The following is a 20,466-nucleotide window of genomic DNA, read 5'->3' on the forward strand; positions in this document are numbered from 1 at the left end:
CAGGGAGTCTGCTTCTTCCTCTGCCCCTGCCTCCTGCCCCTGTGTGTGCTCTCTCAAGTAAATAAATAAAATCTTTTTAAAAAATTTAAAAATCTTTTAAAAAAATTGTGGACCTGTCTTTTTAAAAATTTTTTAAAAAATATTTTATTTACTTATTTATGAGAGACACAGAACGAGGCAGAGACATAGGTAGAGGGAGAAGCCGGCTCCTTGCAGGAAGACTGATGTGGGACTTGATTCCAGGACCTCGGGACACGACCTGAGCCAAGGAAGATAGATGCTCAACCACTGAGCCACCCAAGCATCCCTGTGGACCTGTCTTATATCTCCTACATGACCTAATTATTTTATTCTGTGACACTTGCTTCTTCAAAGGCAGCCTGAAGTATGGACATGTTCATTTCTCGGTGGAGACAATTCTGGACTCTTGGCAAGTTTTCTCTCTCTCTTTTTTTTTTTAATTATTTTTGATAGCAAGTCAGTATCTTTCTTTTTTTGCGATTTTATTTATTTATTCGTGAGAGACAGAGAGAGAGAAAGAGGCAGAGACATAGGCAGAAAGAGAAGAAGCAGGCTCCATGCAAGGAGCCAGACGTGGGACTCAATCCTAGGACTCCAGGATCACACTCTGAGCAGAAGGCAGACACTCAACTGCTGAGCCACCCAGGTGCCCCAAGTTTTCTCTTCTAATCAGCTCCAATGCCCTTTGACCTGCTGATAGGATAAGCCCCAGTTTCTATGTGACATCACTGGGTTATTGGTATCACCAGGCCCAAAGTGACACTAGAGTTTTCCTCAGGCCTTGGGACTACTTGAGGGGGTCAGACCCTCCAGCACAGATTTGGAATCATTTTATATATGGGTCCTGGTGTGATTTCTGATTCAGATTAAGGGAAAAATAGCTTTAGAGTTAAAATTCCCTGTCATTAAAAAAAAAAAAAAAATTCCCTGTCTTTGAGGTTCTCTGAAAGGTAGACTTTGACTCATGGAATATATAGATTGGTCTGGTGCCATGACAATCATTGACAAAGTATTTCGCAACCCTATGTTTCAATATGACATATAATTTTTTTTTCTTTTTTGCTGCTTGATTGAGGTATAATTGGTATTCCTTATGCTATGCATGTTTGAATCCTCCCCTAGGAAGCTCTTGCTTATAAGGGACAAATCCAGTTGTTTGCCCTTTTGATTTATTTTATTTTATTTTTTTTTTGATTTATTTTTAAAAAGCAAACAACATTCAAAAGAAGGTCTAGATGTCAATGTGATAACATAATATTATTTCTACTGTTTTCGGAATCCTGAATCTGCTCCTTCAGAAGGAATCCAGTGCAATGTGACGTGGTACCCTGGATTGGATCCTGGAACGAGAAAAGGGCATTAAAGTGGAAACTGTGAAATCCAAAATAAGTTTAGAGTTTAGTTAATATTAAGATACCAGTGTTGGTTTCTGAGCTTTGGTAAGTGTTCCTTAATAATATAAGACCCTCAAGGAAATGGAAATGGGGTGAGGGGGACCCAGAACACTTTGTACTGTCTTTGTGCCCTTTCTGTCGATTTAAAATTATCCAAAATATAAACTACATAGAAAAAAAATTCCAATGGCAATTAGTTACTAAAGGAGAACATGTTTTATCACAGCTGTTATGTTTTAAACAAAAGATTTTATTATACCTCTAAATACCGCAATAGCTCTTTTTATTTAATTTTATTTATTTATTTTAGGGAAAGAGAGAGCAAGGGGAGAGGCAGAGAGAGAGAGAGAGAGACTCTCCAGCAGCCCAGAGCCCTAGGCCGGGTTCCATCCCGCGACCCTGAAATCCTGACCCCAGTAGAAATCAAGAGCCAGATGCCCAACCTACTGAGCTACCCAGTCACCCCGCAATAGCTCTCATTGTGCAGTTTTTAAAAAGGTAACAACAAAGCACATTTCACTTTCTAGCCCTACTTTCCCCTCCTAATTGGTTTTACCATCTTCTCTTACTGTTGCCAAACCATTTCTAAAAGCCAGCTTGGGCAGGAGGTTTGTATTTTGGTTCTTGGAAATGAGACTAATCTGCTTTCAAGTGAAGGAGCCAAAGAGGAATTTAATTCGCAGAATAGAAACAGTCTCTTCTGTTTTGCATTTGCCCAGGAGCTAATGCTGCTGCATTTGCAGGATGGGAGCACTTGCAGAAGAGCCTGCGGACAAAACAAGCACCTTCCCCTCCCACAATCTGAGGATTCAGCGGTCTACGTAGAGCCAAGTTCTTGAGTGACGGGAGGCGGACGCAGGACCCTTGTGGACCCAAGGTCAGGAATTAGTTTTGCCCATTAGTCCATCTGGCTTCCTGTTTAAACGACGTTTTGGGGGTAGATAATTATTAAATTACTAAAGTCTGAGGGTATGTATGTTGAAGTTTAAATTTAGCTATAATGCTTTGAAGTCCTGGCTGTATCTGAAGTGTCTAGAACCATGCTTGACACAGAAGTGAAATATTCAAATATTCAATAAATATTTGTTCAAGAAACTTTTCGTTGAGGGATAAAAAAGTAAATGGATCCATCTCCATCAATACTTGCATAAGTCAAAATTTTAGTGTTAGGATAATGGTATTTCCTAGAATTGGCTTCATTTGAATCCAAGTGTTAGGACTAATTTCCCTTCCTGAGGCAATATGAGTGATGTCTGTTTGGTAAATAAAGGGTGTCACTGTGTCTAAGACAGTCCAGGTAAGTTCTGAGGCTTCATTTGCATGGATGCCCTCATCCTACTTGGGGCAGTGAGTGAGGAGGTGTTCTCAGCACCCCCTGGGTCCCGGGGTTTGACTGTGACAATACCAGCAGGTGTGGTGCCCCCCCACACACTGCTTGTCTGGGGAAGATCAAGGCAGGGCAGGGGGCTCCCCCCAAGCCAAAGAGGGGGTGTGAGCTGCGGGTGAGATCCTTAGGCAGGTGAGAAGAAACTGCCACTTCATGAACACTTCCCAAGTTCCTCCAGGAAGGGTTTCCCTCCAGCTTTAGTTGGGGACTTTGAAAAGCTGGGTGGATCAGTAGCTCTCGGGCACAGCCAAGGGGTCACTTCCTGCCAGGGTTTCCCTACTCTCCACACGTAGGGTAGGTCACCTCAGAACCTACCACTAGCCCTGCAACAGAAGAGGAAGAAGGTCTCCCATAGAATCTGCAACCACAGACTCCGGGGATGTCTGCTGGGACAGAATCCAGTCCAGCTCAGTGGTGCGTCCAGCGTGGTCTGAGACACGAGGTGCTGTGTTTCGTTGGTTGGCCTGGGTGTCCTCTGTCACCTCCACTAAGACTTCATCTCCACAAGCTTGGAGTTTTTGTTCTTGTGTTCAGAACAGGGCCCAGTGTGGAGTAGATGCTCAATAAACATGTGCTAAATGAACCAGAGATGAAGGAAGGAAGGAAGGAAGGAAGGAAGGAAGGAAGGAAGGAAGGAAGGAAGGAAGGAAGGAGAGAACACGATACAGAAAGCAGCCTTGTGCTTTCTGAACATGCTTTACTGTCCCTGGACTCCTTCCATTCTTGCCTTCACCAACAAATGTACCTAAATCAATTTGTATTTGGGTTTTTTTTGTTGTTGTTGTTGTTGTTTTTTTTTCTGTGGGCACCAAGTAGGTCACATAACTATGATGTTTGAGGTTTCAAAGAAAAAATGAAAGTCCATGTTGACAATAGTTTAAGACTGCAAGACAAGGCAAGAGATGCCTTCGCAAGGCATCTAACACCCATGAAATGGAAGAGAAGCTTCATGTAATGACCTGCTGTAAGATGGCCATGACTTTGCATGACTCTACATGGAAGGAGTTGGCCAACCCAAGGCTCAAGCTTGAGGGTGAGTAGGAGGTGTCTGGCATCTTTTTTCTCCATATTCTGGGCTCTGCAAACCAAGACTGCATCTGTAGAATGCCCTGCAACTATAGGCGGCCTGATTTTTACACAGTCATGAAACACAAGCACAAGAAGCAAGATTCCCTTCTAGCCCGTCCCAAATGTGGCTTCTACAATCTTCTCAAAATGAGGGAAGTAGTACTGCCCCCTTACCACTTCACAGCTGCTTAAGAATTTAGGAGTTTTCTAGATGCAAGCTGTGGTTGTCTGAGGGTTGTAAGATTATGGGGGAATTTTTTCTCTTCTTATTTTTCTATATTCTAGATTCACGATAATGAGCAAATACTGTTATTTGGGCCAGGATGAAGACAGCAATAAAGGCTTGCATGTGTTTTTGTTCTGTTGTAAGTTAGCCCACATAGTAGGGCCAACCAAGGCAAAAGTTGCTGTTGTCTAGAACAGAAGTCAGGCTGGAAGCAAAATGCATGTGCTTTTTAACTGCCTTTCTCTTGCCTTTGATACTAGTATACCTGTGGACATTAAGGAACCTGGTTTGTATTTTGGTTGCTGGAAAGCTGATTTAGAATATGAGTAGGATTTTTTACTACACACGGATAGACTGACTTCCCACGGTCACAACACGCTCTATCTTAATTTCCTGGACTCATCCTTTTGCCCTAGACCTATAATTTTGTATCTAATATTTTGTACCATGTATTCTTTTTTAATTTATGAATCTTTACAATAAAAAACATGTATATGGAACAAACAGCCATACAATGTATTTGTTATTCTAAGCTGCCTTAGAATTCTAGAGAATGAGGTACAGCATTAATCTTTTTTATTATTATTATCAAGAAGTAGGATTCAACTGATGTTTCATAGGCATTGCCCCAAGCTAAGCCAGTGTGTTGACCCAGGTGATTGGCATTATTACATCACAGGCCAACTTCTTCTGGAAGTCTCAACTTTGGCATAAGTCTTTTCAAGGGGAATGTGTACCCAGAAAAAATTGTGTGTGGAGAGGAAGGAATTAAATGAAGAAGGTTGCTGTTGCTGGTAATGCTTCCTCTTTACTACTGTGAGACAATGGAAAATAGATGTCCATCTCTGCCCCTGGCTCCTGGCATACAGTTTCCGAAGCCCTTGTAATTTCCTGGGTGATGGGAGTGTCTTTTGTTCTAATGAGGTGATGCTGAGTGGGTTCCTGGATGGCTCCTGGATGAGAGCTGGTCACTGGAAAGAACAAGCTGTGATTAGAAGCTTGGAAGTTTCTCGTAAGAAAGGTGAAGGGCTGGGCAGCCCGGGTGGCTCAGCGGTTTAGTGTCGCCTTCGGCCCAGGGTGTGATCCTGGAGACCCAGGATCGAGTCTCATGTCAGGCTCCCTGCATGGAGCCTGCTTCTCCCTCTTCCTGTGTCTCTGCCTCTCTCTCTGTGTGTCTCTCATGAATAAATAAATAAAATCTTAAAAAAAAAAAAAAGGCGAAGGGCTGAAAATAAAGTTAATGATTCACCATGCCTACATGACGAGGCCTCCATAAAACATGGAAGGACCTTGAGGGCATTATGCCAAGGGAAATAAGTCAGAGAAAGATGAACACCATATGATCTCACTAATATGTGGGATCTAAAAAAAGAAAACTAAACTCGTAGATACAGAGAACAGATTGGTGGTTGCCAGATGTGGGGGTGAGAGGCAAAATGGGTGAAGATGGTCAAAAGGCACAAACTACCAGCTTTAAAATAAATAAGTCTTTTTTAAAAAAATTTTTTATTTATTTATTCATGAGAGACATATACATAGAGAGAGGCAGAGACACAGGCAGAGGGAGAAGCAGGCTCCATGCAGGGAGCCCGACATGGGACTGGATCCTGGGTCTCCAGGATCACGCCCTGGGCCAAAGGTGGCGCTAAACCGCTGAGCCACCTGGGCTGCCCTAAAATAAATAAGTCTTAAGGATGTAATGCACAGCATGGTGACAATGGTTAACAGTACTGTACATTTGAAAGTTGCTGAGAGAGTGGATCTTAAAAGTTCTCATCACAAGAAAAAAATTATAACTTTGCATGGTGATGTTATAATTTAACTGGATTTATTGTGGAGATCATTTCTCATTTTTTTAAAGATTTTATTTATTTATTCATGAGAGACACACAGAGAGAGAGAAAGGCAGAGACACAGGCAGAGGGAGAAGCAGGTTCCATGCAGGGAGCCCGACATGGGACTTGATCCCGCGTCTTCAGGATCAGGCCCTGGGCTGAAGGCAGTGCTAAACTGCTGAGCCACCAGGGCTTCCCCATTTCTCATTTTTTAAAGGATTTTATTTATTATTTGAGAGAGAGAGCAGAACATGGAGGGGCAGAGGGAGAGGGAGAAGCGGACTCCCTAGGGAGCCTGGGACCCTATGATTGTGATATGAACCAAAGGTAGATGTTTAATTGACTGAGCCACCCAGGTGCTGCGATCAATTCTCGTTTATATACAGACATTGAATCATCATGTTGTACACCTGAAACTAATATAATGTTACATGTCAATTATATCTCAATTTTAAAAAAGAAAAAAAAAAGGAAGTTGCAAAGACAGAAAGAGATTGGAGAAAAAGAGAGAACTTGTTTTCAAAACCTCTGTTTGAATCTTTTTTTCCCCAAACATGTGTTTTCATTTAATTATTGTTATTCTTTGTGTTTGTAAAACATGTATTTGAGCCTCTTGTCAAATGTATACTCTAGGAGAATAATGGTTTTCCTGTGTGTGTGTGTGTGTGTGTGTGTGTGTGTGTGTGTGTTTTGAGGGGGTGTTGTAATTCATATGTCAAATCCCTAACCTTTGTCGTGATAGTGTTTGGAAATGGAGTCTTTGGGAGGTAATTAGGTTAGTTGAGGTCATAAAGATGGGCCTTTATGATAGGATTGGTGGCCTTCCTGAAAGCCAACCACATCAGCACCCTGACCTTGGGCTTCTAGCCCCAAATAAAGTAAACTTTATTTTGTGAGAAAATATTTCTGCTGTTTACACCATACAGTGTATGGTATTTTGTTATGGCACCCTGAGCTAAGACACGGGGTCCTGATCTCTGGCTACATCAAGGTGTAAAACAGAGCTCATAAAACAAAGGTTTTCGAAACTGAAGTGAAGAGTCACAGGGCTTCCATCTGGTGGATGCTCCTCTCATTTCAGGGAGATTGTTTAGGAAACAGCAATAGTCACATTTCGAAAAGTCTGTGTTTGGATTATAGCAACCTAATCCCCCTGCGTGAATGAAATCCCGGGTAGTGAGGTTCCTGTTTTACATCACTGACCCGTCACCAGTTGACATTTCTGGTGGTGGAGCCACGCTGCCATACTGCAAGGTACAATTCCAGCCACAAGTCAAGAAACTGGATGCTCTAACTCACTTGAGAAGCCTTCCTGGGGGCAGATGGATGATGTCTCCAGGGCTTTGTGAAGATTCACATTTAGGTTTTGAAAGCAAGGGGAATAATAACGAACGAGGTAAGAAGTATATCTGAAAGGATAGTCGAACAATGTGTTTGCATGGGAAGAGAGAATAAATGTGTTTAGGTTTTAGGATATGTAGCATAAAATTATCTTGATCATATGGTTTCCCTCATGAAAAATTGAAGAATTGGGGTCTGAGGGGAACTCCTGGTGGTTCTTGCAGGTGAACGCTTCCATGGCTTCTGACCCAGAGAAGGGGTATAGTGGAAGAAAGCTCGGCTCAGGCCAAGTGGCTGTAAGGGAGGCTGGGAATTGGCATCTCTCTGGAAGGGGGAGTATTCATAAGGCTGAATATCACCCAGATATGCCAAGGGTGTTCAAAAGGTACAGTCAGAAAACAAGATAAGCATACGGTGGTTATGAGGATGGAGGGAGGACATAGGGTAGGGTCTCAATAAACAGTGACTATTCTTATCGGAAGGTGTGGGCAATGCTCCCAGTTTGCTGCTGGTGACTCATCAGATGCCCCATCCAACACCTCCTGGCTACAGTCAGCTTATTTATAGCAGCCACCTCCCAGCCTGAGCCTTTTCACCTCTTATGTGCAATCTGCCAAGTTTTGCGCAGAAGTCTAGAGGACCCAGATGACAAAGTTAAACACAGAAGGATAATGATACAATCTTAATCCTTCCTGGAAATGGATCAGTTTGAGCTTCTCTAAATTACAAAACTGGAGAGGCCTCATTACACAAATTGTGCCCAGAGAACCTATGAAGAAATCTGAGCCCCACCCCTTCCAGTTCATGTTGGCAGCTTCCTGAAGCCCTGGGCACTTACCCTGGAGGTGTCGAGGCTTTTCCAGGAGACTCGCGAGGATCAGGAATATTAAAGCGTCAGCATGCACCTAATTATAGGCATCCCAAATGTAGTGATCCGAAGGGGCATATGCAGCCCGATGTTTATGGCAGCAATGTCCACGATAATCAAACTATGGAAAGAGCCCAGATGTCCATCAACAGATGCACGGATAAAGAAGATGTGAGATATATATATATGATGTGAGATATATATATAGGAATACTACTCAGCCATCAAAAAACCCGCAACATCTTGCCATTTGCAATGATGTGGATGGAACTAGAAGATATTATGCTAAGCGAAATAAGTCAATCAGAGAAAGACAATTATCACATTATCTCATTCATATGTGGAATTTAAGAAACAAAACAGAGGATCATAGGGGAAGGGAGGGAAAAATAAAACAAGATGAAATCAGAGACAGAGACAAACCATAAGAGACTCTTGTGTTTGTTTGTTTTTAAAGATTTTATTTACTTATTCATGAGAGATACAGAAAGGCAAAGACGCAGACAGAGGGAGAAGCAGGCTCCCCGTGGGAAGCCCAATGTGGGACTCGATCCCCGGACCCCGGGATCATGACCTGAGCCAAAGGCAGATGCTCAACCACTGAATCACCAAGGCACCCCTCTTTTTAATTTTTTAAGATTTTATTTATTCATTTGAAACAGAGAGACAGAGAACATGAGCAGCGGGGGAGAGGTAGAGGGAGAGGGAGAAGCAGACTCCTGCTGAGCAGGGAGCCCGACATGGGGCTCCATCCCAGGACCCTGAGATCATGACCTGAGCTGAAGGCAGATGCTTGACCAACTGAGCCACCCAGATGCCCTAAACCATAAGAGACTCTTAATCATAGCAAACGACTGAGGGTTTCTGGAGGAGGGGTGGGTAGGGGTATGGGGTAACTGGGTGATAGGCATTAAGGACACATGGTGTAATGAGCGCTGGGTGTTGTAAGCAACTGATAAATTACTGAACTCTACCTCTGAAACTAATAATACACTATATGTTGATTAATTACATTTAAATAATTAATAAATATAGACATATCTTCACTTTTCAAAAAGGTTAAAAGGACCAATAAAATGTCCTCCTCTCTCTGCCTAGTCTCTCCTCTGTGCCAAATTTCTAGATACTACCCATCCCCCTGTTTCACAGAGGAATAGAATGCATAATGTCGTACTTTGTGATACTCTTGTCACTCTTGTGATACCTTGAAGGAGGTAAAAGAGAAAGAGAGTGTATATTTTTGTAATGAGGTTTTATGGGGCCCCACGGGAAGGTGGGGACCAGAAATGCAAATCTGCAGGAAGATGCAAGGGGGCCCCACAACAGACATGATGAGAAGACAGGCCCCAGGCTCCAGTGAATTTGTCCTTTTTGTTGTATGCCAATCCCTGGGCTCTTGCTATTGGCCTTTCTCAGGATGGAGGACTCCAAGTGACAAATCAAGGCTCCACTTAGCATTGCTCAGGGCCTATTCTGGGCTCAGAGCTCTTGCTACTCTGTTTGAATCTATGGAGGACACTCACCCACCTGCACTTTGGAGGTAACCGTCTCAGTCAAGGCTGATTCCAGGAGGTGGTCAAGGAGGGCAACGAACTCTAAAGCAGAGACTGAGCTTTAGAATATAGGGTGTGGGTGGGGGAGGAGGTGAGAGGTGAAGGAAGTGGGGCAGATACCATCAGAAGAGGAGTGCGCAGGGACCCTCAGGAAGTTCATCATCAGAGATGCGCTGATGGACTAGTGGGTCTTGTCAAGGAGTCACAGAAAGTATGATCCATCAGGTAGAGGCAGGCCTAGTGATGAGGAGACTGACATGGCAGGGTGAGAAGTTTGGCGTGAGGTGCAAGGGACCTTGTAGCCAAGAGCCCACCCCACCACTCGTTGGCTGTGCAATTTGGGGGTATGATCAGTCATGTTTGGGTCAGAGAAGCAGAACCCCTGGGTGGGGGGGGGCAGGGGTGTGATAGGAGTTGGACCCTGGGTGATTGCAGGAGTTGGCTACCCAGTCTGTATGGGACGATTTTTCCTGTATCTGAGGCTGGATCCCGCAGCTCTCAGGGCAGGCAGTGGGGAAGAGAAGGTTGGAGATCGCAAGGACAAGCAGGAAGCTAAGGCTGAGCTGGAACCACTGTTGGTTTCTCACCATCTCCAACCTCCAACACAGATGACAGCACAAGGGTCCTGCAGGAAAAGCTTTGTCATGGAGCTAACGCACTCCTGGCCCAGGAGACAGGGAGGTTGGTTGTACAGAGGATTCAGCAGGAGCTGGAGGGGCCTGGTCCTCGCTGTCCAGGATGCCAGCAGATAAGCCACAGTGCTAGGAATGGCAACAATGTCCCGTGCCCTGCCCCAACCTCCTGAGAGTGAAGGAATATGGTTTCACTTCTAAATATTGTACAAAAACATCCTTCCCTGCCCATGCTAACTCGAAACTCTGCAAGAAGGGGAATTCTAGGAAATGCAGTTACAGCTTAGCTACGTTGACACAGTACAAACCCACCATAGGGTAAGTTACTTCGTTCTCGGGGCCTCAGTCTCCTCATCTGTGAATTGGGAGTCATAATCCCCCTACCTGAGAGGACTGAGTGATATAACACATGGAAAACCTCCCCCGGCCAACAACCAATATTGGCTTCTTTCTGCCATCCCCCCTGAGGGAGATGAGGGGAGCACCTCCAGATTACTAGTGTAAGGAAAAGATTTCAGGAAGATTAACTGGTTAGAAGATAGCAAATTAATGGAAAGGGAAGGAGGAATTTGGGTTTGGTAAGGCTGAAGTTTATATAAGATTATTAATTTTTTTTAAATCCTTTTTTTTTATTATTCAGAGAGAGAGAGAGAGAGAGGCAGAGACACAGGCAGAGGGAGAAGCAGGCTCCATGCAGGGAGCCCGATGTGGGACTCGATCCTGGGTCTCCAGGATCACACCCTGGGCTGCAGGCGGCACTAAACCACTGCGCCACCGGGACTGCCCCAAGATTATTAATTTTTATATAATTTATATTTATATATTTATATGCTATTTATATAATCATCTCTATATTAATGTATTATTTATATCAATTATTGTTAACCATGTAATATTATTTTTTTTAAGATTTCATTTATTTATTCATGAGAGACACAGAGAGAGACAGAGACATAGGCAGAGGGAGAAGTAGGCTCCCTGCAAGGAGCCAGATGGGGAACTTGATCCCAGGATCCTGGGATCATGCCCTGAGCCAGAGACAGACACTCAACCAATTAACCACCCAGGTGTCCTATAATTATATGATATTATTAAATAATACACAACTGGGGCACCTGGGTGGCTCAGTTGGTTAAGCACTTGCCTTCAGCTCAGGTCATGACCTTGGGGTCCTGGGATGGAGCCCTGTTTCTGGTTCCCTGCTGAGCAAGGAGTCGGCTTCTCTCTCCCTCCGTCCCTCCTCCTCCCCGTGTGGGCATGCACTCTCCCTCTCTCTCAAATAAATAAGTAAAAAAATCTAAAAATAATAATAATACACAGCTAAGAATATATAATTAGGTACAAAATCATTTATTCACAATGAGAAAATAAATCACAAGTTATCACTTTTTTAAAGCTTCCAAATACCACTAACATTGCAAAATGCAGAAAAATAAAATACCTGTATTAATTGTCTGACTCTGGAATACGTACATCTTTGTGTCATCTTCGTCTCTGCAAATGACGACCTTCTGAAACATGCTCTGTATACAGAATAGAAAGTCGATTCAGTCTTTCCTCGAGAATGATGTATCAAAGTGTTCATTACTGATACTTTAGAAGGGTTCCTTTTGACTTGACCATTTGTTGGTGATACACAGTATTAAGACACTTCTCAAGAAATGCCACAGCCACCCCCCCCAGCACCACCCTCCATGAGAAGTGAGTTAAAAGAGAAGTCAGAGAGGGAAGAGACAGAGGTCCTAACAACTGTGGTTAGAATCTCTTACTTTGCAGATTTTGGAGAAGCATATGACAATGCAAACTCTGTGCCAGCAGCCCCTTGGAGGTTGGGCAAGCGTGTGTGTGTGGGGGCGGGGGGGTGGCTGGGAGGCTAAGCTTTTGGTAGTTTCACAGTAAATCTGCCTCCAAAAGGGAGAAGCTGCAGAAGGGAACCCACGTCGGTGTTATATGCAATAACCAAGGAGTTGCATGATGCCAGGCGGCTATACATGGGACCAGACAAAGGGTAGTGGATGCTTAGACATCTTTCCCAAGAAATGCAACAGGATTGGCTTCTTGTTCTCTTTAGGTGTAGGATCTCTGCGGAAGTCAGAGTCATCTAGCGATGACCTCAAAAGTAAAAGTCTTCCAGCCAGGAGGAACGCGGAAAGGAGAATTGGCCTTTCCATGGTGATCAAGCATTCTTGGCATTTACTTGCTTTGGGGATATTGTGTGCGTAAAATAACAACAGAATGCCAGGCTCAACAGCACTGGATATGTTCCTTTTAGTATCTTGTCACGGACTTCTGTAAGGAAAAAGTAAACCCTCCACATTTTAGTAGGGAAGAGCTCTGGAAGGAGATTCTCCAGCTGGGAAGAAACAAGTATTCTGTGGAGTTTTACTGCCTTCCCCGTGCCCCCATCGAAAACCATTGTCCTTTCCTCTGAGAACCCTACACCAGCGCTCTCTGGCATGGGCTGAGATGGATGCTCGGCTGTCTTTTCCTTTAACGTGATTTTTTTTTCTTGACTATGAAAGTAAAATATGCCCTTTGAGGGGAAAAACGTTTAAAAAAAGAAAACTGTTACCATTCATAATCCCATTACCCACTTTATGTGAGTATGGAGGCATGTTTCCTCCAATCATTCTCAATGTGCGAGGATTCTGGCTTACATACTGCCTTTTCCACGTAGCATATAAACTTATCTCTGTGTCTCAAAAAACTCACTCAAAGCATCATTCAGATAACCGCTAGATATTTTATCACCTTTTTTTTTTTTACAACAGTGACCAATTTCAAGAGTTCTACCAAAAAAAAAAAAAAAAAAAAAAGGCAAGATGTTGGGGGCGCCTGGGGGGCTCAGTCTCTACAGCTGGAGACTTGTGATCTCTGTGTTTTAAGTTCTAGCACCATGTTAGGTACAGATTACTTAAAAATTAAAAAAAATCTTTTAAGGGGCACCTGAGTGGCTCAGTGGTTGAGCGTCTGCCTTTGGCTCAGGGCGTGATGCCAGGGTCCCAACGTCCTGGGATCGAGTCCCACATCGGGCTTCCCACAGGAAGCCTGCTTCTCCCTCTGCCTATGTCTCTGCCTCTCTTTCTATGTCTCTCATGAATAAATAAAATCTTAAAAAAAAAAAAACCATCTTTTAAGTAAATGAAATAAAATGTAAGAAGTCCAAAAGTAAAGCCCTATGTTGCCAAATACTTTGTTGGCAAGTAGCCCAGCAGACTCCTAAGTGGGCCTTGGTTACTGTTTTTAAATTTTTTTTTAAGATTATTTATTTATTTATTCATGAGAGATGTAGAGAGACAGAGGCAGAGGGAGAAGCAGGCTCCCTGTCAGGAGCCCAATGCACGGGACCCCTGGGACCATGACCAACCAACGGGGGCCAAAGGCAGACACTCAACCACTGAGCAACCCAGGCACCCAACGTTCTTCAATTCTTGATGTCCTCCATTCATTTCCTTCTTTGCGCCTTTCCTCCCCTGCTCAGCTGGGTTTACGGCCCATCTTGGGGGAACCTAGAAGACCCAGATCCTTGCAGCTGGTATCAAACTGGAGCTTGGCCCAGGCTGGGAGAGTAGGCCTCGTCCCAGCCCCACGGCCCCTCACCCCACCCCACTCCCCCAGCTCCTGAGGTCACTTCCTCATTCACTTCGCAGCCCAGACCAGGGCCAAACCCACAGGCCACCCAGAAATGTGGGACGTTTCTCTCTTTTCCCTCCGCCTTGCTCTGTGCCCCCCGCCCGGTTCCCCAGAGCCCCACACCTGCCTTCACCCGGGCCGTTTCTAACCTCTGCACCCTTAACCCTGTTTCCAAAAAGGGGTTAAAAGCTTAGCGTGCACTTGAGAGGCTACGAAAGCAAAGTTTAAGCCAAGGGAGGACCCGTGTGACCCCCACGCATCTGGGAGCAGCAGGGGAAGGGGGGATGATGGGGCGCGGGTGGGGGAGGGCGCGGAGGCGAGGCTCGGCACGAGGCCCACCGCGAGCCTTGGGGTTGGGGGTGGGGGAGGGGGAGGGGGAGGGGGCTCTTCCCGGAGGGGCCGCAAGCCCCGGGCGGTGGGGTCGGCGGGGGCCCCGGTCTGCCCCCGGGGCTGTGCCGGGCCCGGGCGGCCCGCTCCGCGCCCGCTCGGGGAGGCCCGGGCCTGGGCCGCGGGGAGAGTCGGCGCCCACCGCGCGGGTCGGGCCGCCAGGAAAGTCCCGCGGCCGCGGGGCGGGGCGGGGCCGCCGGGAGGGGCCGGGAGGGGCCGGGAGGGGCGCGGCGGCCGAGCCGGGCCGTCCCGCCGCCGCCGCCGCCGCCGCCGCCCGGGAAGGGGCGGGCCCCGCTCGCCCTGCGCTCGCCATGGCCGCCGGGGCGGCGACGTGAGCCGCTCGGGGGACCCCGCGCCGGGGCCGGGCCGCTCCCAGAGCCGCGGCCGAGCCGGCGGCGCCGCAGCCCCGGGCCATGCGGCCGCCGCCGCCGCTGCTGCTGCTGTTGTTGCTGCTCGGCGGCCGCGGCGCCGCGGCGTCCCCAGCAGGTGAGCCGGGCCTGTCCAGCCCCCACCCGGCCCCGCCGCACCCGGGGCCGCCCGGGGGCTCGTCGCAGCCGGTGGCCGCCCGAGGGGGCGCGGGGAGGGCCGCGGGGGCGGCTCTCGGGCGGCGCAGGTCGGGGGCGGGGATGCGGGGCGCCCGCCGCGGGTGTGGGGAGCGCGGTGAGGGCTGGACGGCGGGGAATTCCGGGCAGTGCCTGGGCGAGGAGCCCCCCCGGCCGGCCCCGGCGTCCCGGCCCCGGGTCAGCAGCCCTCCCGGGCCGGGGGCGCCCCCGCTGCCCCTGCGTGACTCGGGGCACCCTGCTTGCTGCTCGGCGGCTCCCGCCCGCGAGCCGGTGCGGCCGACGGCTCCGCAGGTCTCCGCGAGAAGCCAGGAAAGCCGGAGGCAGGCCTGGGGCAGGGGCGCCTCTGCCGGCCACGGGCTCGCCGGCCCGGCCTCAGTGTCCGCGGCCCCTGCCTGGCCTGGCGCGCCCTCCGCGGTGGCCCGAGGTAGGCGCGGGGGACCCCGGGCTGCCTTCCTTGCGGCTGCGACAGGGGTGCGATTGATGGGGAGTGTGGGCGCCCTGATGGGGTCGGGCGGATGGGGGGCAGCGCTCGGGGCAGGACCCAGAAACGCCCCGACCCCCGGTGGCGTTGGCGGCCCAGAGTCATCGGAACCAGACTTTTGACCCCAGCTCAGCTCCCATCCAGATCGCCCCTTCCCTGGGTCAGCCTCCTCCTTACCCCCGACCACCAACTGCCCATACTTCTAAGCCAAATGTAAAAAGTTTAAGAGGACCTCAGCGAGGAAGGTGTGCGCAGGTTATCCTCTGTGTAGACATGTGTGTTTTTGGTTTGCTGCGTTCTTGCCCAGGGAGAGAGACTGTCATCGGTTGCGTAGCACTTAAATCGTGTCAAGAATTTAGATGCTTTGCTCAGGGTGTGGTTTAGGTTTGTTTCGTCTGCCAGCATCACTTAGAAAGGCTCTTAGATTCCAAATCTCCTGATGAGGGGAGCACACAGGAGGGTTTGTGCTCCTGGCTAAAGGGCTGTTTTCCTTTGAGACAGATGGATTTGAATCCTGACTTCACCCCTCCCGGCTTCAAGTCTTGGGCAGTCTCTGTTCTGCCCTCCCTGGGCCTCCTTCGCTTGCGATCCGGGGTTTGGCAAAATGTTGGTAACTGCCTGAGCTGCTGGGTGATGGGCTTGGTGGTGGTTCCATTATACTGGTGCTACTCCTCACTAGTGGTGGTCTGTGCAGCATTTGTTTGTGACTTGTCTGCCGAGAGTCTGAGGTGGAGAGAAGTATTTAGAAACTGCAATTTGACATTGCCCCAACACCGAAGGCCCTGTGTGTCTTTCTAGTAATTATCTTATAGTTTGGGTCTGTGTGATGCATCAGAAATAAACTGGTCCAGGGGTGCCTGGGTGGCTCAGCTGGTTAAGCATCAGACTCTTGATTTCAGTTCAGGTCATGAGATCAAGCCCCATGTCAGCTCCAGTGGGCGTGGAGCCAGCTTAAGTTTCCTCTCTCTCTACCTCTATCTCTCCTTCCTCTAAAAAAGAAGAAAGAAAGAAAGAAAGAAAGAAAGAAAGAAAGAAAGAAAGAAAGAAAGAAAGAAAGAAAGAAAGAAAGCTGCTCCTTCGTCATAGATCCTTTGAAAAATAGCACCATGTTATGCTAATCTCTTGTGAATATTTAAAATTCTTTTATAATAAACCATTAAAAAAACTGGGATATTTTTAAGAGAAACTCCTAGTCCAAGCACAGAGTGAAACTATTAACAATGGTTATATAGTAAATGGGTAGTAGAAAAATTTCCATGCTTTCTCATAATTTTCAAGTATCCTTCAGTAATCATGAGATTGGTTTTATGGTCAGAGGGAAAAATATGAATATCGAAAACAATTTTTTTAAAAAGAAAACTTATAGTATCTATGCCTTAGAGTTGTTATAAGGAGAACATATGTAAAATATTGGACCTGGTCTAAATTGTAGTGTACGGGAGGAAAACTTTTCCTTTTTGCCTTCTAAGTTCTGCCACTGGTCTAATAATTAAGTTGACAAGAGACAGAGTAATAGGAGGAAAACAGATTTAATTTTGTACCTACTGGAGCTTATAAAAATATGAGACTTGAAGAAGTAACCAAAATAGGCAGCTTTCCTGCCTGTTAGAGAAACAATGATTTGCGGAGATTTGACCAAACAAAGGGGTTTGAGTTGGGGTAGCAAATGAATGAAGAAGTAACAGAGGTTGTTTATAGAGCCTTGCCAGCCTTGAATTCCCTGTCTCTGAGTAAAGATGCTCTTTACCCTTCTGGTATAGGGAGGACACCTTCACAGGAGGAATTTATTTCTGGGGATAAAGAAAAGTCAGACTGTCCTTCTTGCACTGACTGTTTCTTAAGTAACTTTAATTCCAAATAATTAACATTTAAAAAAAATCAACCTGCCAAAGTGACATGTGGGGGGGCATATTTTGCTCTAAAAAAACTTTTTTAAAAGAAGATTTATTTATCTGGGAGAGAGAGTATGCAGGTGAGTGGGGGAAGGGAGAGGGAGAGAAAGAGTCTCAAGCAGACTCCCCTCTGAGGGAGGAGCCTGACACGGGGCTCAATCTTATGGCCCTGAGATTGGGACTGAGCTGGAATCAAGAGTCTGATGCTTAATTGACTGAGCCATCCAGGCACTCTTATATTAAGTGACTCTTGTTTGTCAGAGAGGGTTTTATGTACCCTCTCTGTCTTAATGTTTTTTGGCTTCTCCTCACCCACAAGGTGTTGGAGGTAAGATGTTCATTATAACGCCCCATCCATAGAAAGATCCTAAAGGGTCTTTGCATGTCAAGATTAAATGGTTGATTTTAATGTTAACTGTACTTTAAAAAATATTTTGTTTATTTATTCATGAAAGAGACAGAGAGAGAGAGGCAGAGACACAGGCAGAGGGAGAAGCAGGCTTCATGCAGGGAGCCTGATGTGGAACTCAATCCCAGGACTCTGGGATCACGACCTGAGCCGAAGGCAGTCGCTCAACTGCTGAGCCACCCAGGCATCCCTGTACTTTATTTTATTATCTGTGTGTGATGTATGGGTTTTTTAAAAAAGATTTTATTTATGAGAGAGTGAGAGAACATGAGCTGGGTGAGGGAGGAGAGGGGGAGGAGAGAGGTCAGGGTGATGCAGGGCTCAATCCAGGACCCTGAGATCATGACCTAAGCTGAAGGCAGATGCTTAACCAACTGAGCCCCCCAGGCACCCCTCTGTGTGTAATGTATGTTAACCAAAGAATCCTTTTGAGACCCAAGAAAGCCTATTCTTAAATACGACTTAAGTCTTAAATGCCTGGATCCAGGGTAGATCAGAGGTGATGGGCGGGGACAGGAAGGTGGCATGAAGGTAGCCCAGGAGGACTGTAGTTGTGAGATGCAGAGAACACTCTTCATACAGGTGATACCTGCGTTATCTCTTCTTACCATTAATGGTTTATGAGTTATTGTCCCATAGACCATGGAGAGGGAAGGGAGAGTGGAACTCTGTACATCCTACTATTATTGCGAACTTTTATCTTCTGGAGCTGAGGTGTCATTAAAGCCCTGGTGTCCACCTCCAGGGACCATATGAGTTCCTGTTGTTGTAACAAATCACCACCAACTTAGTGCCTTAAAACAACCCCAATTTATTATCTTACAGCTCTGGAGGTCAGAAGTCAGGCTCTGGGCTAAAATCGAGGTGTCGGTAGGGATGCGCTCCTTTCTGGAGGTTCTAGGGGGAGAATTGTTTCCTTGCCTTCTCCAGCTTCCAGAGAAACTCTGTTGTGATGACATTGGGTCTGCCCACATATTTCAGGAGAAGCTCTCTATTTTAAGGTCTTTTGATTAGGAACCTAAATTCCATCTACAACCTCAATTCCCCTTTACCATGTAACCTAATATATTCAGGGGACACAGACATCCTTGGGGGGCTGCTCTTCTGCCTCCATCAGGGTCAGACTGTTGGATACAGTGCTCAGCATGGGGCTAGGCACCCTGTTGCTGGTCCCTGAAGGCAGGGTCTGGGTGACTGATTGCTACTTGCCATCTGCACAAGTAGCACATCCTGAGGAACCAGGTCACCCTGAAAGAGTCCCGTCTTAGAAATTTACTTAGCAGTGTCTAGTTTGCTTTTCATTTGTGGTCTTGCATTTGTCCCTCACTACAACTCCAGGAGAGATGGCACTGCTCCATAATTAAGGAGGAAACAGAGCCTTAGCTGGGGTGTTGGCAGGATCTGTGGCTGTAGGTTATAGGATCAGGATTCGAGCCTCCACCCTTTATCCAAAAGTTCTGTTCTCTTCCCACTGAGCTTATATGGACCACATTGACAGCAGGCACTATGACCCTAAATATACTGACTCTTAGGAGCCAACCAGCTAAGTCACAGTCCAGAGTGGTTCACCCACTCCCTGCAACAGCAGAGACCAGACAGATGGGAAGACTTCAGCAGAAAGCCAGGAAGGAAGAAGGGAACCTAAGCTTTGCTTGATTTTTGAGTGGGTGAACATGATGCTGAGGACAAGAAATTGGTTATGTAATCTCTGGAGGAGAGCACGCTGCTGGGCTGCAGGCCAGTCCTTCCCCAGATCCTGAGTGCCTGCACTTCCCAGCGGGGGGGCTAAAACAGTCCCCAAATCCAACAATGCCCAGCCTTCCTGGAGCTCCTCGCTCTTGCACTTAGGGACACTCTTGATAAACTGCTAGCAATGAGGAGAGGCATGGATCACGAGGTGCTCACCCTGTCCTCATCCCCGTGCAGAAAACCAGTTCATTCTCTCCACCTAACAACACTATGGGGTCTGTACCATACCCATTTTTCAGATGAGACAGCCGAGGCACAGAGAGGTTAAACAAATTGCCCAGGGTGCCAAGGAGTGTGCAGCTTGGAACTCAGGCAGTCTCGTTCTGGAATCCTAAGCACCGTGGTGTAGACAAAGAACTCAGGTGGTAAACAAGCATCATTTGGACAAGTCAGGCAGGGACAGGGACTCCCAAGCCCTGGGCCTTTTACACCAGAAACCAGAGCAGAGACCCAAAGGGAGTAGGGGAGAGAGCCATGGCATAGCAGGAAAGAAGGTTCCAGAGAAGGAGCGGCAAGGGCAGGCCCTGGGTTTCCCAGGAACGAGGAGGGCCCCTTGGGGGTGAGGCAGCTCAAGGACAAGCCTTCTGAGAGGTGCAGAGGGCACTGTTCTGAGGCAATTGTTAACAAGTGGGCAGTCTTGGGTGTTTCATTGTGAAACCCTCGGTTTTAAGACTGGTTATCTCCTCTGAATGTGGTGAGGAGGGGATTTCAGGAAAGTCAAATGTCAGAGTAGAACCGTGGGTCACCCTCCACATCTTGGCAAAATGAAAGTTGAAGAAAGCAGAAGGCTCATCTGGAGACTCCATGTTTATGGGGAAGCCTTTCTTCTGGTCCAGCCGTCAGTTGCGGTAGAAGCCCTTCCCTCTTGCTCGGTCCTTTGGTACTTCCTTTCTTAGCTGAATATCTGGATCACGGATATGGGAGTGCCAGAAGAGATGGCTCCCCCCCCCCCAACTCAGAGATGGGGAGATAGTGAAAGGCATTGTGACAGGCAGAGTAATGGTCCCCAAACATGTCCACATCCTAA

General features: G+C 47.0%; 1 protein-coding gene and 1 long non-coding RNA gene across 5 annotated transcripts in view; one reads left to right on the forward strand and one right to left on the reverse strand.

Moving 5' to 3' along the window:
* Positions 1–1,644: 1,644 nt before the first annotated feature.
* Positions 1,645–12,059, reverse strand: LOC140621583 (uncharacterized). Of its 3 annotated transcripts, XR_012021330.1 has the most exons (4): positions 11,767–12,059; positions 9,668–10,494; positions 8,111–8,261; positions 1,645–5,067 (listed from the first exon to the last, which is right to left on the reverse strand). It is a non-coding gene; the product is annotated as an uncharacterized lncRNA (long non-coding RNA). The 3 variants fall into 3 exon arrangements; XR_012021328.1 differs by lacking the exon at positions 9,668–10,494 and having other exon boundaries at positions 11,767–12,053; XR_012021329.1 differs by lacking the exon at positions 9,668–10,494 and having other exon boundaries at positions 11,799–12,050.
* A 2,620-nt stretch (positions 12,060–14,679) lies between these two features.
* Positions 14,680–20,466, forward strand: part of IFNGR2 (interferon gamma receptor 2) — a 29,179-nt gene continuing 23,392 nt past the window's right edge. Inside the window, exon 1 of one of the 2 annotated variants that reach the window (XM_072806809.1) lies at positions 14,680–14,831. In XM_072806809.1, coding sequence (XP_072662910.1) covers positions 14,759–14,831 — 73 coding nt within the window. In that variant the 5' untranslated portion in view covers positions 14,680–14,758. Of the gene's footprint in view, positions 14,832–14,945; positions 15,333–20,466 lie in introns of those variants that run through there. The other variant, XM_072806807.1, reaches the window with a different exon arrangement.

The sequence above is a fragment of the Canis lupus genome, chromosome 30, assembly GCF_048164855.1.
Source record: "Canis lupus baileyi chromosome 30, mCanLup2.hap1, whole genome shotgun sequence".
Classification (NCBI taxonomy): Eukaryota; Metazoa; Chordata; class Mammalia; order Carnivora; family Canidae; genus Canis; species Canis lupus.